Below are 22,032 nucleotides of genomic sequence, written 5' to 3'. Positions count from 1 at the left end.
TTTATATGCTATCAACTGGCGCTAAAATAAAGGTGCAAGCATTTAGTAGAGTGGAAATGCTGGTTCATACTAGGTCCGTAATTTACTCCGGTGGAGAGTGTTTCAGTTACTCAACGAGTTCAGACAAATTCAATACTGGTAGCCACATGCTACAGCATCACTGTACCCCCCCCCCCCCCCCCCCGTTCCCCATTCTGTACCCAAAAAGGAGCTATTCGGCACCACACCAGACAGGTGAGAATGGCATGTGCTTGGTCTTCGCTGTCCCTTACCAATGACCTGTTTCTTGTGGATTGGTAACGTGGTTACAAGAGCTTGTAACACCGATAGATTTGTCGTCGATTACATGGAACAGTGCTTATAAGATGTAAAGAGTTCTCTGCGTGGTACACATCCCTTATGCCAGAATGCAGCAGCACGCAGGTGTCGTTCTTTCAACTTTGTGCAGTTGACAACAGATTTTACTGCGTCAGTTTTCTAAAAGGAAATTTAGGCAAGAAAACGACAATCTCATTGCGGAGAACCATTTTTCATACTAACTGCAGGTTTATTAAGCAGCACAACCGAGGCTCCACAACCTATCTCTTCAAGCAGTCTTTTCATATCTTTATCAAAATCTTTTCGTTTTAGGTTTCTTACGAGATCGATTGCTTGTTATTAATTATGAAATGCATTTGCAAACTGCAAATACGATTGGAAAACTGCTGTACGATTTACTAGTAACATAAGGAAATTTGTGCCGGACCGAGAATAATGCGGATTTCCCATTTTACGCGAGCGGTCGCGGTTGCCTTAACTGCTGCATCAGGCAAACGAAAACTACTCCAGGACGCACCCAAACTTCCAAATGTTCTAGTGTACGTCCCATAGTGCTCGCATATGAATCACGAGACCCACACAGGGAGGGACTTCGTTTTACTCGTCAGATTGCCTTGTCTTGACATGAGAAAGTAGGGCAGTGTGTGTATTTTTTTCAGAGCATGCATTTTTGCTAAATACAGACACTCCCCTACTGTATTTGTTTGAATTGTCTTGGTTCTCGGGACGAGCTTACAGTACACACACTGTAGTGGGATATTCTGAACCTACCGGTATCTCTAGTATCATTTGACTCATGATATCAAGTTGCTGGACAGAACACACGCATCGAAATCCAAAATGCGTCAAATATGCGCCGTATCAACAATTTTAATTACTCTCATGACGTCACATTCGTTGACATCGCAAAATCATTACAAAACGAAACCTTTCAACCCATACTCATCCTCGAGCTACGCAATTTGCATTCCAAGTAAATACAGAAGCAAATCAATATTGTCCGTTTTCTATCTACTTTGTCCTCGTATACGTCACGAAATTCGCCGACGTACAGTATCATTAGAGTCGGCCTATCGCTAGTTAAGAATTTATGGGAAACTAAATTGCGTCTTCTACAACGTGTGTATTTCGTTGAGTCACTCTTCACAGAAATTAATTACAGGCCAGTTTGAACCAACCTTATCCGAAAGGCAACTAAAGGACTTCTCTAGACAGAATGTATAGAGAGTGAACCCAGAACACCAATCCACCACAGAACAGCTTCCTACCTTTCAGTCGTCTCGCAGACGACACCATCCAGTTGTCCAAGCAACGCTTCCCAGTACATCAATCGGTTTTGCGACGGGTGAAGCGACAGCAGTTTTAGCCCGAGTCCCAACGAGAGCGCACAACGTGAGCTGGTCTCCGGTCTTCTGACGATCGAGCGCGGCTGTCGCTTCACCAGTAAGGCCCTTCGGTAACCAGGTGGTTCCAGCTGGCAAACTCTGACCACGAGTCGAGCTTAGCGTGAAGGGCGTCTCTGAACTTACCGGCGCCCTGGGCAGGCCCAGGCCCGGCGCCGGCGGGGACCGACGCCACCGCCACCGCCGCGGGGGCGGCTGCGGGGGCGGGCGTCGCGACGGCGGGCGCCCGCCGCACCAGCGCGTAGTTGGCTCCGCCGTTGCTGTCCCAGTACTCGTGGCCGCCGCAGCGGAAACACACGCAGAACTCCACTCGCCGCGAAGGTTCCCGTGGTCGAGCTGGCTCGGTGGTGGTGGTCGCTGCTTTAGTGTCACTAGCGCTGGAAGAACAGGATGTCGTGGGCGCAGGGGAAGAAGCGTTAGAGGCAGGTGAAGGAGAGGATGCGGAGGAACAAGTGGTTGAGCCAGGAGAAGAAGCTGATGCGGAGGAAGAATCGGACGATGAAGCTGGCGTCGCAGAGGCGGGAGACGAGGTGGACGGCGACGACTCCGACGACGACGAGGAGGAGGAGGAGGAGGAGGAGGAGGAGGAAGAGGAGGAAGGGGAGGATTCGTCCCGCGGATTCGCAGGTGGGAGAGACACGCGGAAGGAGAAGGTGTCGTAGAGCACGTAGGCGGAAGAGCACGCCACCTGGTTCTCCACGTAGGAGCACGGCTCGTCCGTGTACGTCTTCCAGCCATCCGCCGTCCAGCGCAGCTTCACCTCCTTGTGGAAGTCGAGGTTGCGCACCTTGACTGTGCCCGTGAAGACGCCCTCGGCGTCGCGCACTATCACATTCTCCAAGGAGACGTTGCCCGAGTCGAGCCGCTCGCGGAACTGCAGGTAGTCGGAGGCGGGCTGCGCGAACTCCGGCACCCAGCGCTCGGGTTCGGAGGCGGTGACTGCGGCGGGCGAAGAAGCGGCGCTCGGGACGGAGGCGGCCTCGTTGGCGGCGGCTGCGACGGCGGCGGGCTCCAGGTCGCGCATCACCTGCGCGAGGAACTGCAAGCTCCACGTGGGCGGCGCATTTGACGGTTCGCGCATCACTCGCACCTGCACAGCCAGAGGCAACGCAGCGTTAGTCAATGCCGCTCTGGGTTCTGCCGAACTTTTTATTCAGCTTTACAGGAGAGCGTGAAGAGGAAGGTGCAGTCCTTACAGTACGTCCTTAAATTCCCTGATCTCAAAACGGGCGTTGGGGGGGGGGGGGGAGGGAGAGGGAGGGAGGGAGGGAGGAAAAGGAGGCGGAGGAGCAAAGTAGGAGGGGAGGGCGTGGGTAAGGGGTCCGCCAAAATCTCACCAAATCTCATTTAAAGAACCTAGGGCATGAAGATATCACGTGAGGCAATACTGACCCTACGACTTATTTTAGAAGCTAGATTAAAAAAGGCAAACCTACGTTTCTAGCATTTGTAGACTTAGAGGAAGCGTTTGACAATGTTGACTGGAATACTCTCTTTCAAACTCTGAAGGTGGCAGAGGTAAAATACAGGGAGCGAAAGGCTATTTACAATTTGTGCAGAAACCAGATGGCAGTTATAAGAGTCGAGGGACATGAAAGGGAAGCAGTGGTTGGGAAGAGAGCGAGACAGGGCTATCCCCGATGTTACTCAATCTTTATATTGAGCGAGCAGTGAAGGAAACAAAAGAAAAATTCGGAGTAAGTACAAAAATCCATGGAGAAGTAATAAAAACTGTTTGCCTATGACATCGTAATTCTGTCAGATACAGCAAAGGACTTTGAAGAGCAGTTGAATGGAATGGATAGCGTCTTGAAAGGAGGATATAAGATGAAAATCAACAAAAGCAAAACGAGGATAATGGAATGTAGTCGAATTAAGTCGAGTGATGCTGATGGAATTAGATTAGGAAATGATACACTTAAAGTAGTAAATGAGTTTTGCTATTTAGGGAGCAAAATAACTGATGATGGTCGAACTAGGGAGGATATAAAATGTAGAGTGACAATGGCAAGGAAAGCATTTCTGACGAAGAGAAATTTGTTAACACTGAATATAGATTTAAGTGTCAGGAAGTCATTTCTGAAAGTATTTGTATGGAGCGTAGCCATGTATGGAAGTGAAACATGGACGATAAATAGTTTGGACAAGAAGAGAATAAAAGCTTTCGAAACGTGGTGCTACAGAAGAATGCTGAAGATTAGATGGGTAGATCACGTAACTAATAAGGAAGTATTGAATAGGACTGGGGAGAAGAGAAGTTTGTGGCACAACTTGACTAGAAGAAGGGATCGGTTGGTAGGACATGTTCTGAGGCATCAAGGGATCACCAATTTAGTATTGGAGGGCAGCGTGGAGGGTAAAAATCGAACTGAACTGACCGCTTTACAGGTGTGCATGCCAGGGACTCTCAGCTTTACACAAGTGCCGTGTAACTAGCAGTTTTCATCGAGGAAGTTCCCTGCCAAGCCAGTCGAAACCGCTGCGTACCAGTCGTGATATTCTGCAAGGAACATAAAGCGGATGTAATTCTGTTCAACTGACTTCGTATCAAAACTCTCACGATTTGTATGTTAAGCGGCATGCCGAAGTCTAAACACACGTGCGAGCAAGAAGTTGATCGCTTGTGGAAGGAAGGTAAGCTGAGGTTCAACCACGAGAGTTTTCTTAGTGGTTATATAAATCAAGGGAATGGAAAGCGACGTAATCTTAAGGTTCGAAGGAACCTAGAAACAATGTTTTCTCATCTGCGAAGTAAGTGAAGCTTGAACAACATTCAGTGCCAATTTTTAGGGATCGGTCAAAATGGTCCTAGCACGTTCGTGATTCCTTTTGATCCGTCCGTCCATCCAGATAGTATACACTGCGCGCACTCTGTTATATTGATGTTTGAAACCTACTTTTAAGTCACGCGACAGAATAAAGCCGCTCTTTGTACTTTACACCCGATGCGCAGTGTAGCCGATATTTTCTTATTCTCATTCATAACTTGAATTAAAAACTGGTGTAGACAATTTAACGACTTTTCTTAGGATTATACATGCAGTAATACGGTTAATTTCTCCGATGTGCCCGATATTAATACAAGTTACAGAAGTACAGTTGAGGCAATACCTTTATTGCGAGTCACTCACCCCTTCCACACGAGTATTTTAGACAAAATTAGTGTGTTTTATGCTTCCGTTATACCAGTAGAAATACTGAAACAATATCAAGATAAGCATTAGATATTCGGAAACTGATTTCTGAGAAAACTCAGTGAGTTGGATATTGACGTTCTGACATCTTTGATCAAAAATTGCGTAAGGATTTGCGGTCCATTGTATTTTTATGAGAGAGATAAAATGCCACGCACAGTTTGATGATGTGTCACAGACCTTCTTCCCCCCCCCCCCCCCCCCCCATATATATAGAATTATTTAACATGTCCGAAAGAACAGATGCCGTGTTAGTATATTCACTAATACAACAGATCGCCTGGAGGATTTATCAGCAGACCCTGGCGGAAGATAGTGCCCCTTAGACTCTGTTCTGTTAAGGAAATAATAGGGTTTTACGTCCCTTCTGCAGCGAGATCAGAGACGGAGAACAAACTGAGTGTGAAAGGAAATAGACCGTGTACTTTTAGAGGGATCCATGCTGGACTACCTAATGAATGTCCTGTGTCCTAACACAGCAGTATCTAGCAAGGCTACATAATGCTAAGTCGCGGCAATGACTTTCCACGCACAGGGCGTTGCGAGAAAGGGACACCTCGCAAGCGGTGGGCCGAATGTAACTAAGCTGGAGACGCTGGAATGTTGACAGTAGTAGTAGTCCCTCCAGCGGGCGCAGCTGCTGTGTGTTAACGAGTTGGGCCAACTAATCGCCATGGCTGTGCAAGCGCCGTGGCTGTGCCAGCAAGGTCGCAGGCGAGCGGAGTGCTGCACTAGACGTGGAGGCGAGGTCGGCCGGCATTGGCTGCTGGGTCGGCGGGGCTGTGCGAAGCGCCCGCTAATCAGCTAATCGTTGCGCCCTTAGTCCTAGACCCCATACAGCCGAAGGAAATTAGCACTAGTGGGCGCTCGGGGTCTCGCCTTCAGCGCTTCCTCACCAAGGACGTTTCAGCCCACGAAATATCACCGTGGGCGTGGGACAGCTTACTGAGGACTGCCGTAGGCATTAATTCATATTGCGTACCAGCTACAGCACGCTCTATAACATTAAAACTGTTTACCACCTAAGGATCAACAGCAAATGGAACACCAGAATACTGTAGTTTGGAAAACATTTACCGAGAGTACTATCAAATACTCTACACCGAATCTGTATCATCCCTACAGTAGACTATATGTTGACTGTAACGACTGTTAACTTCGTTATATAATGCGCAACTGCAAACAATATTTTGTCCGATTCTGTGTAATATTTCCCCTGATGGTACCAAACGCTGTAAAGATGCCCTCAAGTACTGCTGCTGTTAAGTATGCAAGGGGCTTTAACTCCAAACGAAAAGTCAAGAGCGATGTGGTTAGAGGAATGCACAGGACATGCCACTCGGGATCACCTTCCTATTGCACTTTGCCTGTCGTTGTCTGTGAGATATGCCCTGGCTCGAAGGTCAAAGTGCGCTGGAGCACCATCATTCTGAAATCACGAACTAGTGTCAGTTGCTAGGTAACGTCCCCCGCAAGTTCAGCCAAAGCCTTGTCCAGGAAGTTCAAATCTTCCGATGACGACCAGCAACGCCGTAGTAGCCAGTTCCAGCCCCCTTCAGAAGCCTTTGTACTTACCGCAGAGTTCACTGCTATATTAGAGGCACTGGTTTTTTTACCACGGGGTACATAATGGGACACTCCTTCTGGCAGACTCGCGATCAGTATTGCTGCTCCTAGGAAACTTGCGGTCAAAAATATCATCATTGTGTGCAGGACTGTAGGTCCTATTTCTGAACTGTAGCGCCTCAACAACAAAAATGACCATTCATTGGGTACAGAGGCGCTATGATATTACTGAATGAAATCGTCTACATTCTTGCTAAGAGTGGTGTCCACCAGGGAAAGAGAAAGTATCAACATGTTCCTTAGAAATACCTTCTGAAAGCCAGCAAGTAAGATCCTTATAGGATCTAAGTGGCTAATGGGATGTTCGTTATGCAACCTTACTACTGAGCATCAATGCCGACTGTGGTTCTTCCTCGGTATGTACCACAGTTTCTGGTCACCAAATTCCACCTTCTCTTTAACCACAGATGGTTCTCATTTCATCTCTATCAGCTGCAACTGATGGCCCCACCTCTATGCGATTGTAGCGTGGAGACGTGCGAGCGTCTCTGATCTCCTCCCAAAATCGAGGACGAATTTCAAGGCATTTGGCACAAACAGCAAGCCTCAACAGTACCAGAACTATGGGGTTCATAAATTCTTAGCTCCAATAGGAGCAAATATATGAGCAAAAACTGTTTCCAGTCCCCGAGGTATAGGATGACCAGCATGACAGGAATGTTGTGTGGGACTATCGGCCTGCCAAATCAACCTGTGTTGAAGGGCAGCCTATATTCCAGGGGCGGGGGGGTGGGGGGTCCGAAACTTTTTCGGAGCCCAAACATGTAGGCTGCTGTGTGTGGTGTGGGAGTAGTATTTGTCTGCTTTACTGAAGTGTATTGGAGAGACTACATACGCCGATCATGGCTGGTGAGAGAGATAAATGATGGGATGGAGGTGGAAGGCTTAGGTGGGCAGAGAGGAAAGAAGTGGTGGACATAAAGTAGGGTGGGGGCCGGAAGGATTCAATATGTGGGTCAAATGCATATGCAAGCAAAGCTGCAGAGAAAAGCATTATACAGAAATGAAACTTTACTGGCTAAAAAGTCAGTATACAATTACTATATTTCCAACACATATCAGTGTGTGTGTGTGTGTGTGTGTGTGTGTGTGTGTGTGTGTGTGTGTGGTTTTTTATGGACAGGGAATTGCAGTTACACAAAGGCATGATTATAGTAAGTAGGTTCAAACGGACAGATTATTGTAGCTACACGAGATGAATAGGCTCTCATGTGATAGCCTAGTGTGGACAGCGGCATCAAACAAGTCTTTGGGCAGAAGACTATCAGTAGTAGTAGTAGTAGTAGTAGTATAGCGATAGAGGGAATGCAGTAAGTATACGAGTAAATTCTCGTGTCGTACCTGTGTGAGCGAGTAGCCCTTGTCATCGGCGAAGACGACCTTCTTCTTGGCGGCTCTGGGCGGCGGAGAGGCGAGGCACGGCCTGGTAGGGGCTGGCTTGGGCGGCGGGGGCGGCGTGTAGCGGCTGCGGTAGAAGTAGTCCGGCGGGCTGTGCGACACCAGCACCTCGGGCATGGCGGCCAGCGAGCACATGGCGGCGGTGGAGCTGTTACTGCTTCCCGGGCTGCAACATGGCCACACATCGCTCACACTTAGCAGCAGGCACTGAGATCCTCCACACTACTAAACACATTCCGTCAAATTTCGGTTCCACGATAAACCGTGCAAGGCTGTCGATTCACCACCTAGGAATCACAATTAATAACAGCTTAAACTGCAACGATCCCATAGAAAAAGGACGAACCCAACACTACGTTCTACAGGTAGAATACTCTGAAGGTGCCAAAGATCTACTAATTTGGCTATGTACACTACGTTCGTCCGCTCTCCTTTGGTTTATTGTTGCGATGTATGGTATACAAACTAGATTAACTATTTACACGAGGCGAGTATAGACCGTGTGTGCTCGCATCGTCAAAAACAGTTACAGTACATACGTGACGATATCCCAGGAGTAATCGTGCCGCGGTAATAGATTGGAAGGTAATCAGTGTTGACGCAAGCAGAAGAAAGCAGGCAAGTGACTGCCATACAGCGAAGTAGTGACTACACTTAGCCAGTGTAATAGCAAAATACACTACTGGAAATGGAAAAAAGAACACATTGACACCGGTGTGTCAGACCCACCATACTTGCTCCGGACACTGCGAGAGGGCTGTACAAGCAATGATCACACGCACGGCACAGCGGACACACCAGGAACCGCGGTGTTGGCCGTCGAATGGCGCTAGCTGCGCAGCATTTGTGCACCGCCGCCGTCAGTGTCAGCCAGTTTGCCGTGGCATACGGAGCTCCATCGCAGTCTTTAACACTGGTAGCATGCCGCGACAGCGTGGACGTGAACCGTATGTGCAGTTGACGGACTTTGAGCGAGGGCGTATAGTGGGCATGCGGGAGGCCGGCTGGACGTACCGCCGAATTGCTCAACACGTGGGGCGTGAGGTCTCCACAGTACATCGATGTTGTCGCCAGTGGTCGGCGGAAGGTGCACGTGCCCGTCGACCTGGGACCAGACCGCAGCGACGCACGGATGCACGACAAGACCGTAGGATCCTACGCAGTGCCGTAGGGGACCGCACCGCCACTTCCCAGCAAATTAGGGACACTGTTGCTCCTGGGGTATCGGCGAGGACCATTCGCAACCGTCTCCAGGAAGCTGGGCTACGGTCCCGCACACCGTTAGGCCGTCTTCCGCTCACGCCCCAACATCGTGCAGCCCCCCTCCAGTGGTGTCGCGACAGGCGTGAATGGATGGACGAATGGAGACGTGTCGTCTTCAGCGATGAGAGTCGCTTCTGCCTTGGTGCCAATGATGGTCGTATGCGTGTTTGGCGCCGTGCAGGTGAGCGCCACAATCAGGACTGCATACGACCAAGGCACACAGGGCCAACACCCGGCATCATGGTGTGGGGAGCGATCTCCTACACTGGCCGTACACCTCTGGTGATCGTCGAGGGGACACTGAATAGTGCACGGTACATCCAAACCGTCATCGAACCTATCGTTCTACCATTCCTAGACCGGCAAGGGAACTTGCTGTTCCAACAGGACAATGCACGTCCGCATGTATCCCGTGCCACCCAACGTGCTCTAGAAGGTGTAAGTCAACTACCCTGGCCAGCAAGATCTCCGGATCTGTCCCCCATTGAGCATGTTTGGGACTGGATGAAGCGTCGTCTCACGCGGTCTGCACGTCCAGCACGAACGCTGGTCCAACTGAGGCGCCAGGTGGAAATGGCATGGCAAGCCGTTCCACAGGACTACATCCAGCATCTCTACGATCGTCTCCATGGGAGAATAGCAGCCTGCATTGCTGCGAAAGGTGGATATACACTGTACTAGTGCCTACATTGTGCATGCTCTGTTGCCTGTGTCTATGTGCCTGTGGTTCTGTCAGTGTGATCATGTGATGTATCTGACCCCAGGAATGTGTCAATAAAGTTTCCCCTTTCTGGGACAATGAATTCACGGTGTTCTTATTTCAATTTCCAGTAGTGTATATTCTGAACTGTTATTCAAGGATGATGTGTACATCAAGCTGGAAGGGCTCTCGCCAGGGAGCAAAGCATATTCTGCTCAGGGCTGTGAAGTTTTAAATGTGCCTATTCCAGCAAAGCGCAACGACGAGGATACAATGATACATGCTTCCATAATTTCGCTATTGATCCTGCTTCGCAGAGCAAACCGCTCGCAGAACGTTTTGCACACTTGAGACCACGATCATGCTACTCCCTCCGAGGTGTGCCCCATAATTTAGGGCATTTCTTCGACCCTTCAATAAGTAAGTCCGAATCCAAACAGGCTGTATCCACGGCAAATCCAAACAGGCTGTATCCACGGCAAGCCGACGGCAGTTCCTGCTAGAGTTACCAACAGCTGTGCCTGGCCAATTCTACCACAGTCAGAGATGGCTACGAAGCTGAAGTGGTTGGCGAACACAACGCGGAGAATTCGCGACTTCGCTGTCATTCTGTATGTTGCTCCATACTGTCATTCTGTATGTTGCTCCATTGCTTCAAATTTACTACTAAAACGCCCGAGGAAATGATGTGAGCTCGCGATAATACCCTACTCGTGTCCAGCGAGCCATGTGAGTCACGGAAAACAACGGAAGTTCAGAGAAACGCAGCTCGTTTAGTGTTATCACCTAGTAGGAAAGTGAGTGTCATGGAAGTAATATGCGAATTGCGACGGCAGTCTATAGAAAGCAGGCGTTTTTCGTTTCGGCGAGATCTTTTTACGACATTTCCATCACCAACATTCTTTTCCACGTGTCAAGATATTTTGTTGACCCCTGCAAACTGAAGTACGTCAAGGAATTGGGATACTGAGGGAATTTTAGAGGGCAAAAATTGTAAGGGAAGACAGACTGAAATACATCCAGAACGTAGGTTGCAAGTGCTACTCTCAGATGAAGAGGTTTGTACAGGAGAGAAATTCGTGGCGGCATCATAATACCAGTCAGAAGGTAGAAGAAATATGTAGGAAGCGTTGGAAGCTTTTTAACACTGTTCGCAAATGGTATGGTTGTCTATAGGAAAGTAGCAACACCAGAAGACAATATAGACTTGCAGAGGACTTCTGAGTGGCACAGGCTCTGACAGTTGAACCTGAACGTATTTACAATATTTCACATACATTGTAAAGATATCCACTATTGTAGAACTACACTGTTTATTAGAAATTGCTGGAAACAGAGTCAAGCGTAAAAAATTAGCAGCGACCTTAAGTGAATGAGCGTATAAAATAAATTGCAGGAAAGCCAGATGCCCGACAGATTCGTAGGAAGAATGTTAACGAAATGTAATTCATCCACTAAAGAAGTGGCTTAATCGGCGCTCTTTGGACTGGTTCTAGAGTACTGGATCATTTAGTCCGCCCGCGAGCTTTAACATCCTGAACGAACTTAACTGGCAGGAGTTACATGAGCGGCTTTATGGATCACTAAGAGGTTTACTATTGAAATTTCAAGGAAGCATTTCTCGGGAAGAGAACGTGTTACTTCCTCCCGCATAAATCTCGCGAAATGGCCACGACGACAACATTCGAGGAATTGGGGCTAATACAGATGCTTACAATCATTATTCTTACGCATCATTCACGGGAGGGAGGGGTACCAGAAGTATCCTCTGCCACACACCGTTAGGTCGCTTGCGAAGTGTTTTGAAGTAATAAAAACATCTCTTAAGTGAAGATTTAAAAGCTCATTTTTTTGCGAAGTGGTATTAGAGAGTGGGACTTTCGAGCAAGCGTCTGGAACATTGTTCTATCCTCTGCTACACACCTAAGTCTGAATAGTAGGAGTATTCATGTAGAATTTTTTTCTCGTTTTATAAGGTTAAAGTCCGATGTCGCGGGAATATATCATCGCTTCAGAAGAATGCGCTTATTTCCTTCAAGTGATGTGCTGCTGTTCTACGAAGAATCCTAAGGACATAATGTTAACACGTAACAGCTTCCTGCAAACTACTACTTTTAATTATAATGTCATTGATTTACTTTTGTGTACTGCCGCTCGCACAAGCTTCTCACGACCAGACACGATCTAGGTACCAGTTTCTGCGGCAATACTTCTCTACGGGCAATAAAACAGCCAGATATTAGATTGATCTTGATGTCTGGCGTGTGCAATTAAACAGCAGTGCTTTCGGCCCGCGCTTTGCTCCTGTGTGAACTTAACCGCTCACGATTGTTATCTTTATCCACGGCATCGTTTATTCTCACAAAAAAGAAACTAATGTAGTGGAACGAGAACGAAAACAAGACGCGACCAGAGAAGCTATAAGTGGCACGGAATGTGGAACACACGCCGCGCGCAGTACACGTATGAGATACAGAGAGCGATAGACTGCCGGGGACGGGCGATCAAAGAGCTGTGCGAAGCAGAGCGTGTCGGCGCCATGAGGCCAAACCAGCCAGGAAGAGCCCAGGAGTCGAACTCGTGGCCGGAGGCAAAGAGTGTGTGCGCGTACGCGTGTGTGTGTAACGGTGAGTGCTTCTGGGTCCACGCCGAGCATGCACGCACAGCTTCAGCGTGAATCAGCCGAAGCTTACTCTGTTCGAATTTCCCATTAACAAATAATGCATTAACAAAGCTTCACGTTACTGTCTTAATTTGTTTCTGTTCACTTGCGTAACATCGAAATTACAGTAAAGAAACAATGTAATTTTGGTTTCGAGAAATTCAGTTGTTTGTGAACAACACATGCTTAGTATAATCTCTGATACGCGTAATTTTTTCTAGATAGCTGTATTATACAGTTGAATATTTCGTCGACATGTAGTTCATTGGACACGAGTAGCCCAATTTCGTATGAGGAGGAGGAGGAGGAGGAGGAGGAGGAGGAGGATATTGTGTATTTTCTTCGTGAAACTTGTGTGATTCGCTCATATAATTTACTTCAACAGCGTACAGTCCAAATTTGTGCTTTAAGTACGTTAACTCGCTCTGCAACGGTTTCCAGTTTATGCTCGAAAGTGTTCAGTATTCGGCTGCTTATTACACCGATTTCGTAAGCCATCTCCATTTCTACCTGGATCTCAGCGGATTATGTACTACTGGTTGATAAGTCAGAAACAAGTCATCAGTAAAGTTTGTCTGTGATAATGATTGAAGCAGAAGAAACGGATTAAAATTTGTGCTGCCAACGGGACTCGAACCGAGGTCCTGTTTGTTGGGCAGAAATGCTAACCATTACATTACCACAGCACTATGGCTAGCGTTGCTGAACGAACTACTCAAGTAGAGTGCCTTCCCAACACAAACTTCAATTCGTATCTTCTGCTTATTTTCCCCTACACTGTCACTACTGCCAGGGCTCTCCGGCGTGGAATAGCACCCTAGCGTTGGACATAATGGGAAAGTCCTGTACCATCGTGAAGCAATGCTAACCATAGTGCTGTGGTGGTGTAATGGTTAGCATTTCGAAGACCCGGGTTCCAGTCCCGGCCGCAGCACAAATTTTAATCCATTTCTTCTGCTTCGATCATTATCGCAGATAAAGAGGAGACGTATGTCTCAGAGAAAAATATAAGATCAGTAAGGCTTGTAAAAACCAAGCAGAAGTTGCTCTGTTTTCCTGTTTACCAACAATGCCTATGGAAAAATTGATTACCATGACCGCGCCACTAATAAATGGACGCGTTTTGTAAAGACGTTTGCAACTTTACTATTGATACGGGAAATTGGGCTCTCGGTCCTAACAGCAATTCTCAGACTAATGATAATTACAATCAGTAACTAGACTATCTTTAGCAGACAGCTCATCTGGTGCTAACCCAAGCGAAGACTCAGATCCATAATTTACGTGTGACGGAATTCGCAAGGGTTTACTCCCAGTCTTTCAACAATGCTAACAGTTCTTAGGGGTTTTGGTACAGTCCTCTCCATTTGTCAGCCTGCGCTGTAACTGAACTCCCAGAGTTCAGCAAGGTTGAGGTCAACTCATTGCGTAGCCATTCACTTTCATTCATATCCCGTGGGAAGCTGTGTTAAGGTCCACACTTCATGAACAAAAGATGTTTCAAATTGAAAATGTTAAGAGCCGTAGGTACAGGATAGCAACAAACAGTATCGTCAGAAACACATTGGCATTAAGAACGTCTGATTGCAAGTAGGGGAGGAGACAAAAAGGTTATAGATAGCCAACTGTTCAGAGTTCTCATCGAGGTCATTGGACACTATCATTTCATCTGAACGATGGGGGTGGAAGGAAACTGCTGTGGCATCTGCCCGACTGTGGAGAGACCACGTTTAAGCTACATCGAAACTGTCTAAACGCACTCGTCCACAACAGTACAGGGTCGTAACCGCTGCGCTACCTCTTTCCTAACATATAATTAAGATCGGTAATATATTCATCGCAAGCTGCCTAAGAACCATTACTTTTTAGCCCATGTCTCATTTCACTACTTTCGCACACTAAAACCGCAAGCTGTGTGCTGCCTGCCATGTAGAAGCTTCTGGTGTCGAGAAGGTCGACGAAGTGGCAGAAGGTGAGCCCGTCTAGTCACAACCTGGCACCTGTCCTCTGCAAGCGACCCTGGGCTCGCCAATTTCTGCACGTTGGCCCGCTAGAGGGCAGGGCTGGTGATAAATGGGCTATAAATAGGAGCGCCGGCCGCGTTCGTCCGAGACCTACTTGCGTGGAGGTTCCAGCAGCTTACACCGTAGAGTTCCTCAGCGTACGGCCGATTGTAGTCACGTCAGGCGCGAACGTGATGTGTGTGGCCTATACGAGCAACCGAGCGGGTCGAACAAGCCCCCATGATGTATCCTTCACGGGCTAACGCTCAATATGTGCAATCAGCGTTCGTCGTCTAAGGCGCTACGCAGCTATTTCCATGGCCTGTGTACACTACTGTAAGCTTCTAATACCCTCATGGTCCACGCGAACGAAGAAACGAAGTATGTTCTGATAGATTTTTTTCAAATTTTCTTGGCACGTCTTTGAGAGACGTAGGTTTACTTGAGAGACGTAGGTTTACTATGATATAATACGTGCTCTTCCTGGGTCATCTGAAGAGGGTAGAGAGGAAAGTACGTCATTACATGATTAAAAAAATGGTTGCTAGGTTTAAGGGCACAGAGAAGAAAAACGCAATTTTTTTTATCTTTACCACACAACACGGCTAATTTATTTTCTCCGTTGCAATGCTTAAAATCGCTAGTGAACGCCTATCGCTTCTGATTATTCATTGTTGTTTCATTGAAGAGCAGTAATTTATTAAGGAACAAATTACCTAAATTGCCAGTTCGCACGGGTCTAGTTGAACCAGTAGAGTAAAACAATTTAATTTCCATACGTCACTAGAATTTCTGTACATTTTCTTCCTCAACTGAAACTAATTATGCCCGACACGACGAACAAAACTACTACTTGACATGGTATCTCTGCAGATAAAATCTCGTGTATAACTGAACCGATCCTTTGAGATCTTTTTTTTAATTTATACCAGTCGTTTGAAACGCTTCAAGCACTAGAACACTGAAAAGAAACAAGTTTTTGGAAGTGGAACACTTGATACCAAGCAAGTCATAAATGTCTAATAGGAAAGGCAGTAGAAAACGTTTTCAAACGGCACTTCGACGTATTATTTTTGCACAAATTTTACATTTTCTTTTTAAGCGCCACAGATACTTTCTCATTGTCGCGGTTTACAACACCAAGCTAAATTACATACCCAACTGATACTTTTGGGCGTTAGTACTTTCTGAAAGCAGGTGACACAGAAAATACATAAACTACACTATCTTCCACAGCCAATCCCCATTTCGATTGAGACACTTCATTTACACGCTATTTTATTTCTACCTTCACGAGTACACACTACTGGCATAATTTAAAGGTTTTACGATCTGCAATCGTCAGAACGCCTACTGCAAACACGACAGCTAAATTACCCAACAGAATTTCTGATCTGCTGCTTTGGTTCAGTCCCCTTGAGTGATTAGGGAGGTCGGACCGTCTATGTTTTTCGGGCTCTGGCAGATCCGCTGGCGCGATGGTGGTGGTGAGTGAGTGAGTGTTCTATTTGCGGCCGTCCTTCCTTCCCGCAGCAGTCAGCTGACGCACAAATAGCTGGCTGTCACCCAGCGACGCCCACGCCGGGCACGTACGCCGCCAGATGCCAGCACCGGCGGGATTGGGGACTTCCTTCCCGACAACGGTTGCCTATCCATCACCTCGTAGCCACTGTCAGGAGCCCGCAGCGGCGCGCACAAGTAATAGCAATGTCACAACAATATGGCCGTAGCTATAGCTGCTTATGTTGTGCTGACCCTGTTTGCAGTACTGTGAGTTGTACAACACTTGCGCGCCACATTCACTGTTGCTCGAGGAAGCAGGAATAGAATCGATGTTCCTGCCAAAGACATTTATTTGTGTGTGTGTGTGTGTGTGTGTGTGTGTGTGTGTGTGTGTGTGTGGTGTGCACGCGCGCAATGGCAAGTACGCGTGGGAGTGGTGTGGGGGCGGAGGGAGAAAATAGATGAAACCATACTTCTTAATGGAACTTAAGTTGAAGTATAAATTAACGCTGGTAGTAGACGCACGACACTGCAGCTGTCAACTGATATGGATTTAATCACTCAGCAAACTTGTTCAGTTAGTAAATAGAGTATTATGATGTATTTTTACACACTATCTTAGCACCCTCAGAACTACATAGGAGTACACGGTTTAATAGTTTATTTTGTGCAGAAACTAATGTTAATGTCGGAATGGATAGTGTCTTGAAAAGAGGATATCAGATGAACATCAACAAAAGCAAAACGAGGATACTGGAATGTAGTCGAATTAAATCGGGTGGTGCTGTGGCAATTATATTAGGAAATGATACGCTTAAAGAAGTAAATGAGTTTTGCTATTTGGGGGGGGGGGGGGGGGCAAAATAACTGATGATAGTCGAAGTAGAGAGAATACAAAATGTAGAATGGCAATGGCAAGGGCAAGGAAAGGGTTTTTGAAGAGAAATTTGTTAACATCGAGTATAGATTTCAGTGTCAGGAAGTGGTTTTTGAAAGTATTTGTATGGAGTGTATCCATGTATGGAAGTGAAACATGGACGATAAATAGTTTGGACAGGAAGAGAATAGAAGCTTTCGAAATGTGGTGCTACAGAAGAATGCTGAAGGTTAGATGGGTACATCACATAACTAATGAGAAGGTATTGAATAGAATTGGGGAGAAGAGAAATTTGTGGCACAAATTGTCTAGAAGAAGGGATCGGTTGGTAGGGCATATTCTGAGGCATCAACGTATCACCAATTTAGTATTGGAGTGCAGCGTGGAGGGTAAAAATTGTAGAGGGAGACCAAGTGATGAATACACCAAGTGGATTCAGATGGATGTAGGTTTCAGTAGGTACTGGGAGATGAAGCTTGCACAGGGTAGAGTAGCATGGAGAGCTGCATCAAACCAGTCTCAGGACTGAAAACAAAAACAGCAACAACAACAACAACATAATCACACAAATAGTTCGTGTATGCATTTAGAGATACGAGGGGGAGTTCAGCTAGTAAAGCAACATTTTTTCCTCGACCAGTTTCGGTTTAAAAACACTTGAGATTTGGTGAGGGATATCATGGAATAATCGCGCTTTAGCCCCTGCAGTTTTATGAAGTCCCGGTAGGTGGTGGCTCTGTACGTAGCGGTCAAAATGGCGTCTGAGGTGCGTTCCAAGCCGGTGTCACTCAGTTTTTCGCCAGAAACCAGGCCATTTCAAATGTTCACAGGCTCTTGCAGAATGTCTACAGACATGGCAGTAAACAAAACCACGGTGAGTTGTTGGGCGAGGCGTCTGTCATCATAGCAACAACGTCGCACAAACTTGTCCTATCTACCTACAGCCAGAATCTAGCACCTTCCGACTTCCATCTGACCAAATGAAGGATGCACTCCGCGGGATGCAGTACGTAGATGATGAGGTTATTAATACAGCGAGATGTTGGGTCTGACGATCTGTAGAGTCGTACCATGCGGGCATATAGGACCTCCCCAGTAAGGTGTCTTAAGGCCGTTTGACTCACTTACTGAACACACTACTCACAAATTTGGCGCTTAGACATTCGTCACATTTCGTTCTTTAACCGCAGTTATGGTGCGGAAATTAACTAGTGAGGAGAAGGAAGAAATTAAATCCCAAATGATTACCTCAAAAAATATCCAGCCAATCATTCATGCTAACACTTGATGTGCAGCAATGTGAAACCAAGGGCAGTGTAATTACAATATGAGAAAGAAAGCATGCAGATAATACAGTTTAACTCTTATTTATATGTGTCTTCATTGCCTAATACCAGATGAAACTAGAATATTACGCTCGAACATTAAAGATAACAAAAGCGTATCTTAAAACTGTGCATTTCATGGCGTCTCAACTTATCAGACGTAGATACCAAATTATCAACAAACTACTATACCTTTTTTGCACTAAGCATTGTGTTTTTTGTGTACATACGTTAAGGCAAGTGCAGCAAAAAATATGAGATTCGAAAATTCGGTATTTTTTAGACTTCAGCGCGCCTCAACAACGAGGGAAAACTTAATTTAAAAACATGTAAAAAGTGGAAGGGGCACTTCAAGTAAATCGTACGCCAAATTTACAACGAAAAATTGAGTAAACAGCAAACGAGAGAAACTTATGTGTACTGTATTTATATAACGACCATTGATTACGCATTGTATGCTGTTCGCTTAAGTCAAAGGAATTGATAGACTGATAAATTTTGTCATCATATAAGTTAAATTTTGTCATCATATAAGTTAAATAGTGCTATCACTTTTCGCTTACGCAACATACTGATGCCAGGATGAACAGTTTTATTTTTCTGGTAGCGTGTGACAATCGAAAAAATAAAAATTACTTCGCGAGAAACTATAGAACGATTTCGCTAACATTTTAACAGAAAAAACTGTTCTCTTAAGGTATCCACGCGGACGAATCGCTCTCTTTCACTATCTTGCATGCTTGCTGCCGGTCTGAAAGCTCAATTAATTACGTGCGAGGGGGAATGCCCCTGACCGCATAGAGGGATTAACCTAGATGCATGACAGACTACAAATTTGCGTAACACTATCCATCTCTGGTGACAGAGCGGTATAATGCTAAACACCGAAAGCGAAAATCGAGGTCAGGTTTCATGTTATTTCGCGAATATTTCGTCCTGTCATTAGGTGGGCTCTATGTACCTAATCGGTTTACATCGTAACACCTCATTTTGCAGTTCATAGTCGTGTACAAAAAGTTTTTTGCCGTACTTCCCAGAGAGACCAAGTTTGTCTTTCACCATGTGAGATATTTTAGAACCACACACTCACAGCTGCGGACAGATGACATATTTAGTGCGCTGTGCTAAGGACTATAGTCCAATTGAAGTACATCACACTATGGAAGACGGTGTATTACATGTCTGTTCGTAGATTAAGCCAGACGTAGATTAAGCGATATGACATTTCTTACTTTGAACTAATGACAGGAAGCGGTTAGCTATGCAAATACACCGAAAACTAAATATGCCACTGGCATGGGGAACGAAAGGATCTTTGACGTCTTAGAATACGCTATCTTCAAGAGGATAGTGTTTACTTCACTCTGAAGGCTATGTTCAGGCGTAGTCAGCAAGCCATTTTCAAAATTTCAGATAACACACGACACTTAATCTTCTCAGGAAAGACGTTTACCGTCGCGGGTATTAGGACGCTTATTCCAATGCAGTGCTTTCCCGCGGTCGGACGTAAATGCGCATTCATTATCAGCGTCGTTACTTGACAGGGCTACTAGATGTGACAGGAAACATTCCGCCTTACCTTTCTCGAAATGCGCTCTCAGGTTCATTAAAAGAAACAATGGTAATCTGTTAGGTGCAATTGTTGGCGTCTGTAACGTCAACTTTGCCCTTTGTCTCCACGACAGAGGCAATTACAACGCAGAAGTGTATGATTTAGAACGAAATCTCTCCAAGACCCGGTCGGTAAATGTGAAATCTAGCCTTGGGTTCCACAACCGACTGCGTGAGCTGGTTATCAGATCTAAGCACACCAAAGGTTCTCAGGTGTAGTAGCATGCTTGTGCAATGACTGAGATTTTCTAAAAAACGTTAAGATTGCAGACTGCATTTGTTGCTACTCCAACGATTACTTCACAAGAGGGTCTTTAGAGCTTCCTGCATTGACGCAGCGGTCAGTTCTTCTCAAATCAAGTCATTGAACGTGCCTTTGTCATAAACATTGCTGATATGTGCTTATGTATACCGCAACTTTACGTAATGTATTTGCAGTGACAAATAAGCATAGCGTCGAGCGACTTACACAGAAGTAAAACTGTGCCAACCAGAAGATTGGGTTGAACACCAATTATTTATTAGGCATGTACCTATTTAAAATGGCATGTCCTTGCCTTTCCCGATCTTTGAACTGCCTGACTCAGCCGCATAACCTTGCGTTAAAAGCTGATTCCTTGCCACGGCACCCTAAGTCTTATTGTTATGCAACAGTTTTAATCCATGAACCAGGCTTCTTTTGGAGTGTACAATGCAGATTATATATATATATATATATATATATATATATATATATATATATATATATATATATATATGTGTGTGTGTGTGTGTGTACACCAATGGTAAAATAAGATATGCTTTATCAGCTGTACACCTGTGTAGCATACTATTGGGCTTTGGACGTTATAGACAAACTGAACTATCTCGCACAGACGAAAGTTTTGTCCACGCTGCCGAAGAGAGGCCGTGCGCATCTAGCGCTGTCAGGTCACTTGTGTACTTTTAGTTACAGACGAATTGGGTAACGCTGGGCGAATTTTGCCCAGTGACGACGGCGCAATAAAAGCAAAAAAATAAAAAATAAAAATCAGATTACTGCAATGAAGGGAGAATAAGGTTGGACATTTCATCGAAGACGAGGTCATTAGAGATTGAGCGCACACTGATTGGATTGGCTTAAACGGACCGAACTATGAGGTCATCGGTTCCTTCATACTATATGCATCATCAGGCCGGGAACGGTCTTCAGAAAAGAAGGATGTACCAGACAAACTATGAACCACATTGCAACCGAGAATCAGTAAAACCGGGAGAGAAGCAAAGAGGAGGGGAGAGAGGGAGGGAAAAAGGGAGAGAGAGAGAGAGAGAGAGAGAGAGAGAGAGAGAGAGGAGAGAGAGAGAGAGAGAGAGAGAGATGGGCGAGTTACTACGCCCAGGAAGATGTTGGATGCCCCGGGTATTCCCTTACAAACCTTGATAAGAGCAGGGATGAAGAGGAAAGTGGGAGATTCCTTTTGATGAAAGGTCATACTACGTAAAAATTGGGGAGATCTTACGCGTATTTGAATGCATTTCTTCTCGAACGCTGCGTCAACTCGCTTCGTAAGAGTTGTTTCAACCTTCGGCAACGAAGTGTAACAGATCAGTATTGTCTCCTGCTCTGAACATTTGTCGTAATTTTTGACATGTGAGTTGTCGCCCTCCGTAGTCTCATGGTAAATAATCACTTTTGGTGTGCACGTGTGTTTGAACTGTGGCGTTACTGTGTTCTCACGAATTGTTGAAAGAAGAACAAAAACGACTAAACAGATTTCGATGCGACGAATGTGAGGGAAAAAGAAGATTTTAAACAAATTGTGCTCTTCCCTGTGCCACTATGGGACTTAACATCTGAGGTCATCAGTCCCCTAGAAGTTAGAACTACTTAAACCTAATTAACCTAAGGACATCACACACATCCATTCCCCAGGGCAGGATTCGAATCTGCGAGCGTAGCAGTGACACGGTTCCGGACTGAAGTGCCTAGAACCGCAAGACCACCGCGGCCGGCTTCATAATGGAGATTGGATGAATACTGTACGACATACACTTCGACGAAAGCACTATGAACAAGTAACAAATTTCTAGTCGAACCTATTTTTGGCTATTGCAAGGGAAGAAAAGCGAAACACTTTGCACACGGAAGCAGTGTCCTTTTATCATCTCC

At 45.9% G+C, this 22,032-nt stretch overlaps 1 protein-coding gene across 1 annotated transcript in view; it reads right to left on the bottom strand.

Moving 5' to 3' along the window:
* LOC126281478 (glycogen-binding subunit 76A) overlaps positions 1–22,032 on the bottom strand; it is a 67,047-nt gene that overhangs the window by 8,266 nt on the left and 36,749 nt on the right. The window contains exons 2-3 of the mRNA XM_049980474.1: positions 7,883–8,105; positions 1,587–2,811 (exon numbers count right to left, since the gene is read on the bottom strand). Coding sequence (XP_049836431.1) covers positions 1,756–2,811; positions 7,883–8,074 — 1,248 coding nt within the window. The 5' untranslated portion in view covers positions 8,075–8,105 and the 3' untranslated portion in view covers positions 1,587–1,755. The remainder of the gene's footprint in view (positions 1–1,586; positions 2,812–7,882; positions 8,106–22,032) is intronic.

Source organism: Schistocerca gregaria, chromosome 7 (genome assembly GCF_023897955.1).
Source record: "Schistocerca gregaria isolate iqSchGreg1 chromosome 7, iqSchGreg1.2, whole genome shotgun sequence".
NCBI classification, from domain to species: Eukaryota; Metazoa; Arthropoda; class Insecta; order Orthoptera; family Acrididae; genus Schistocerca; species Schistocerca gregaria.
This window is presented reverse-complemented; position numbering and strand designations above follow the sequence as displayed.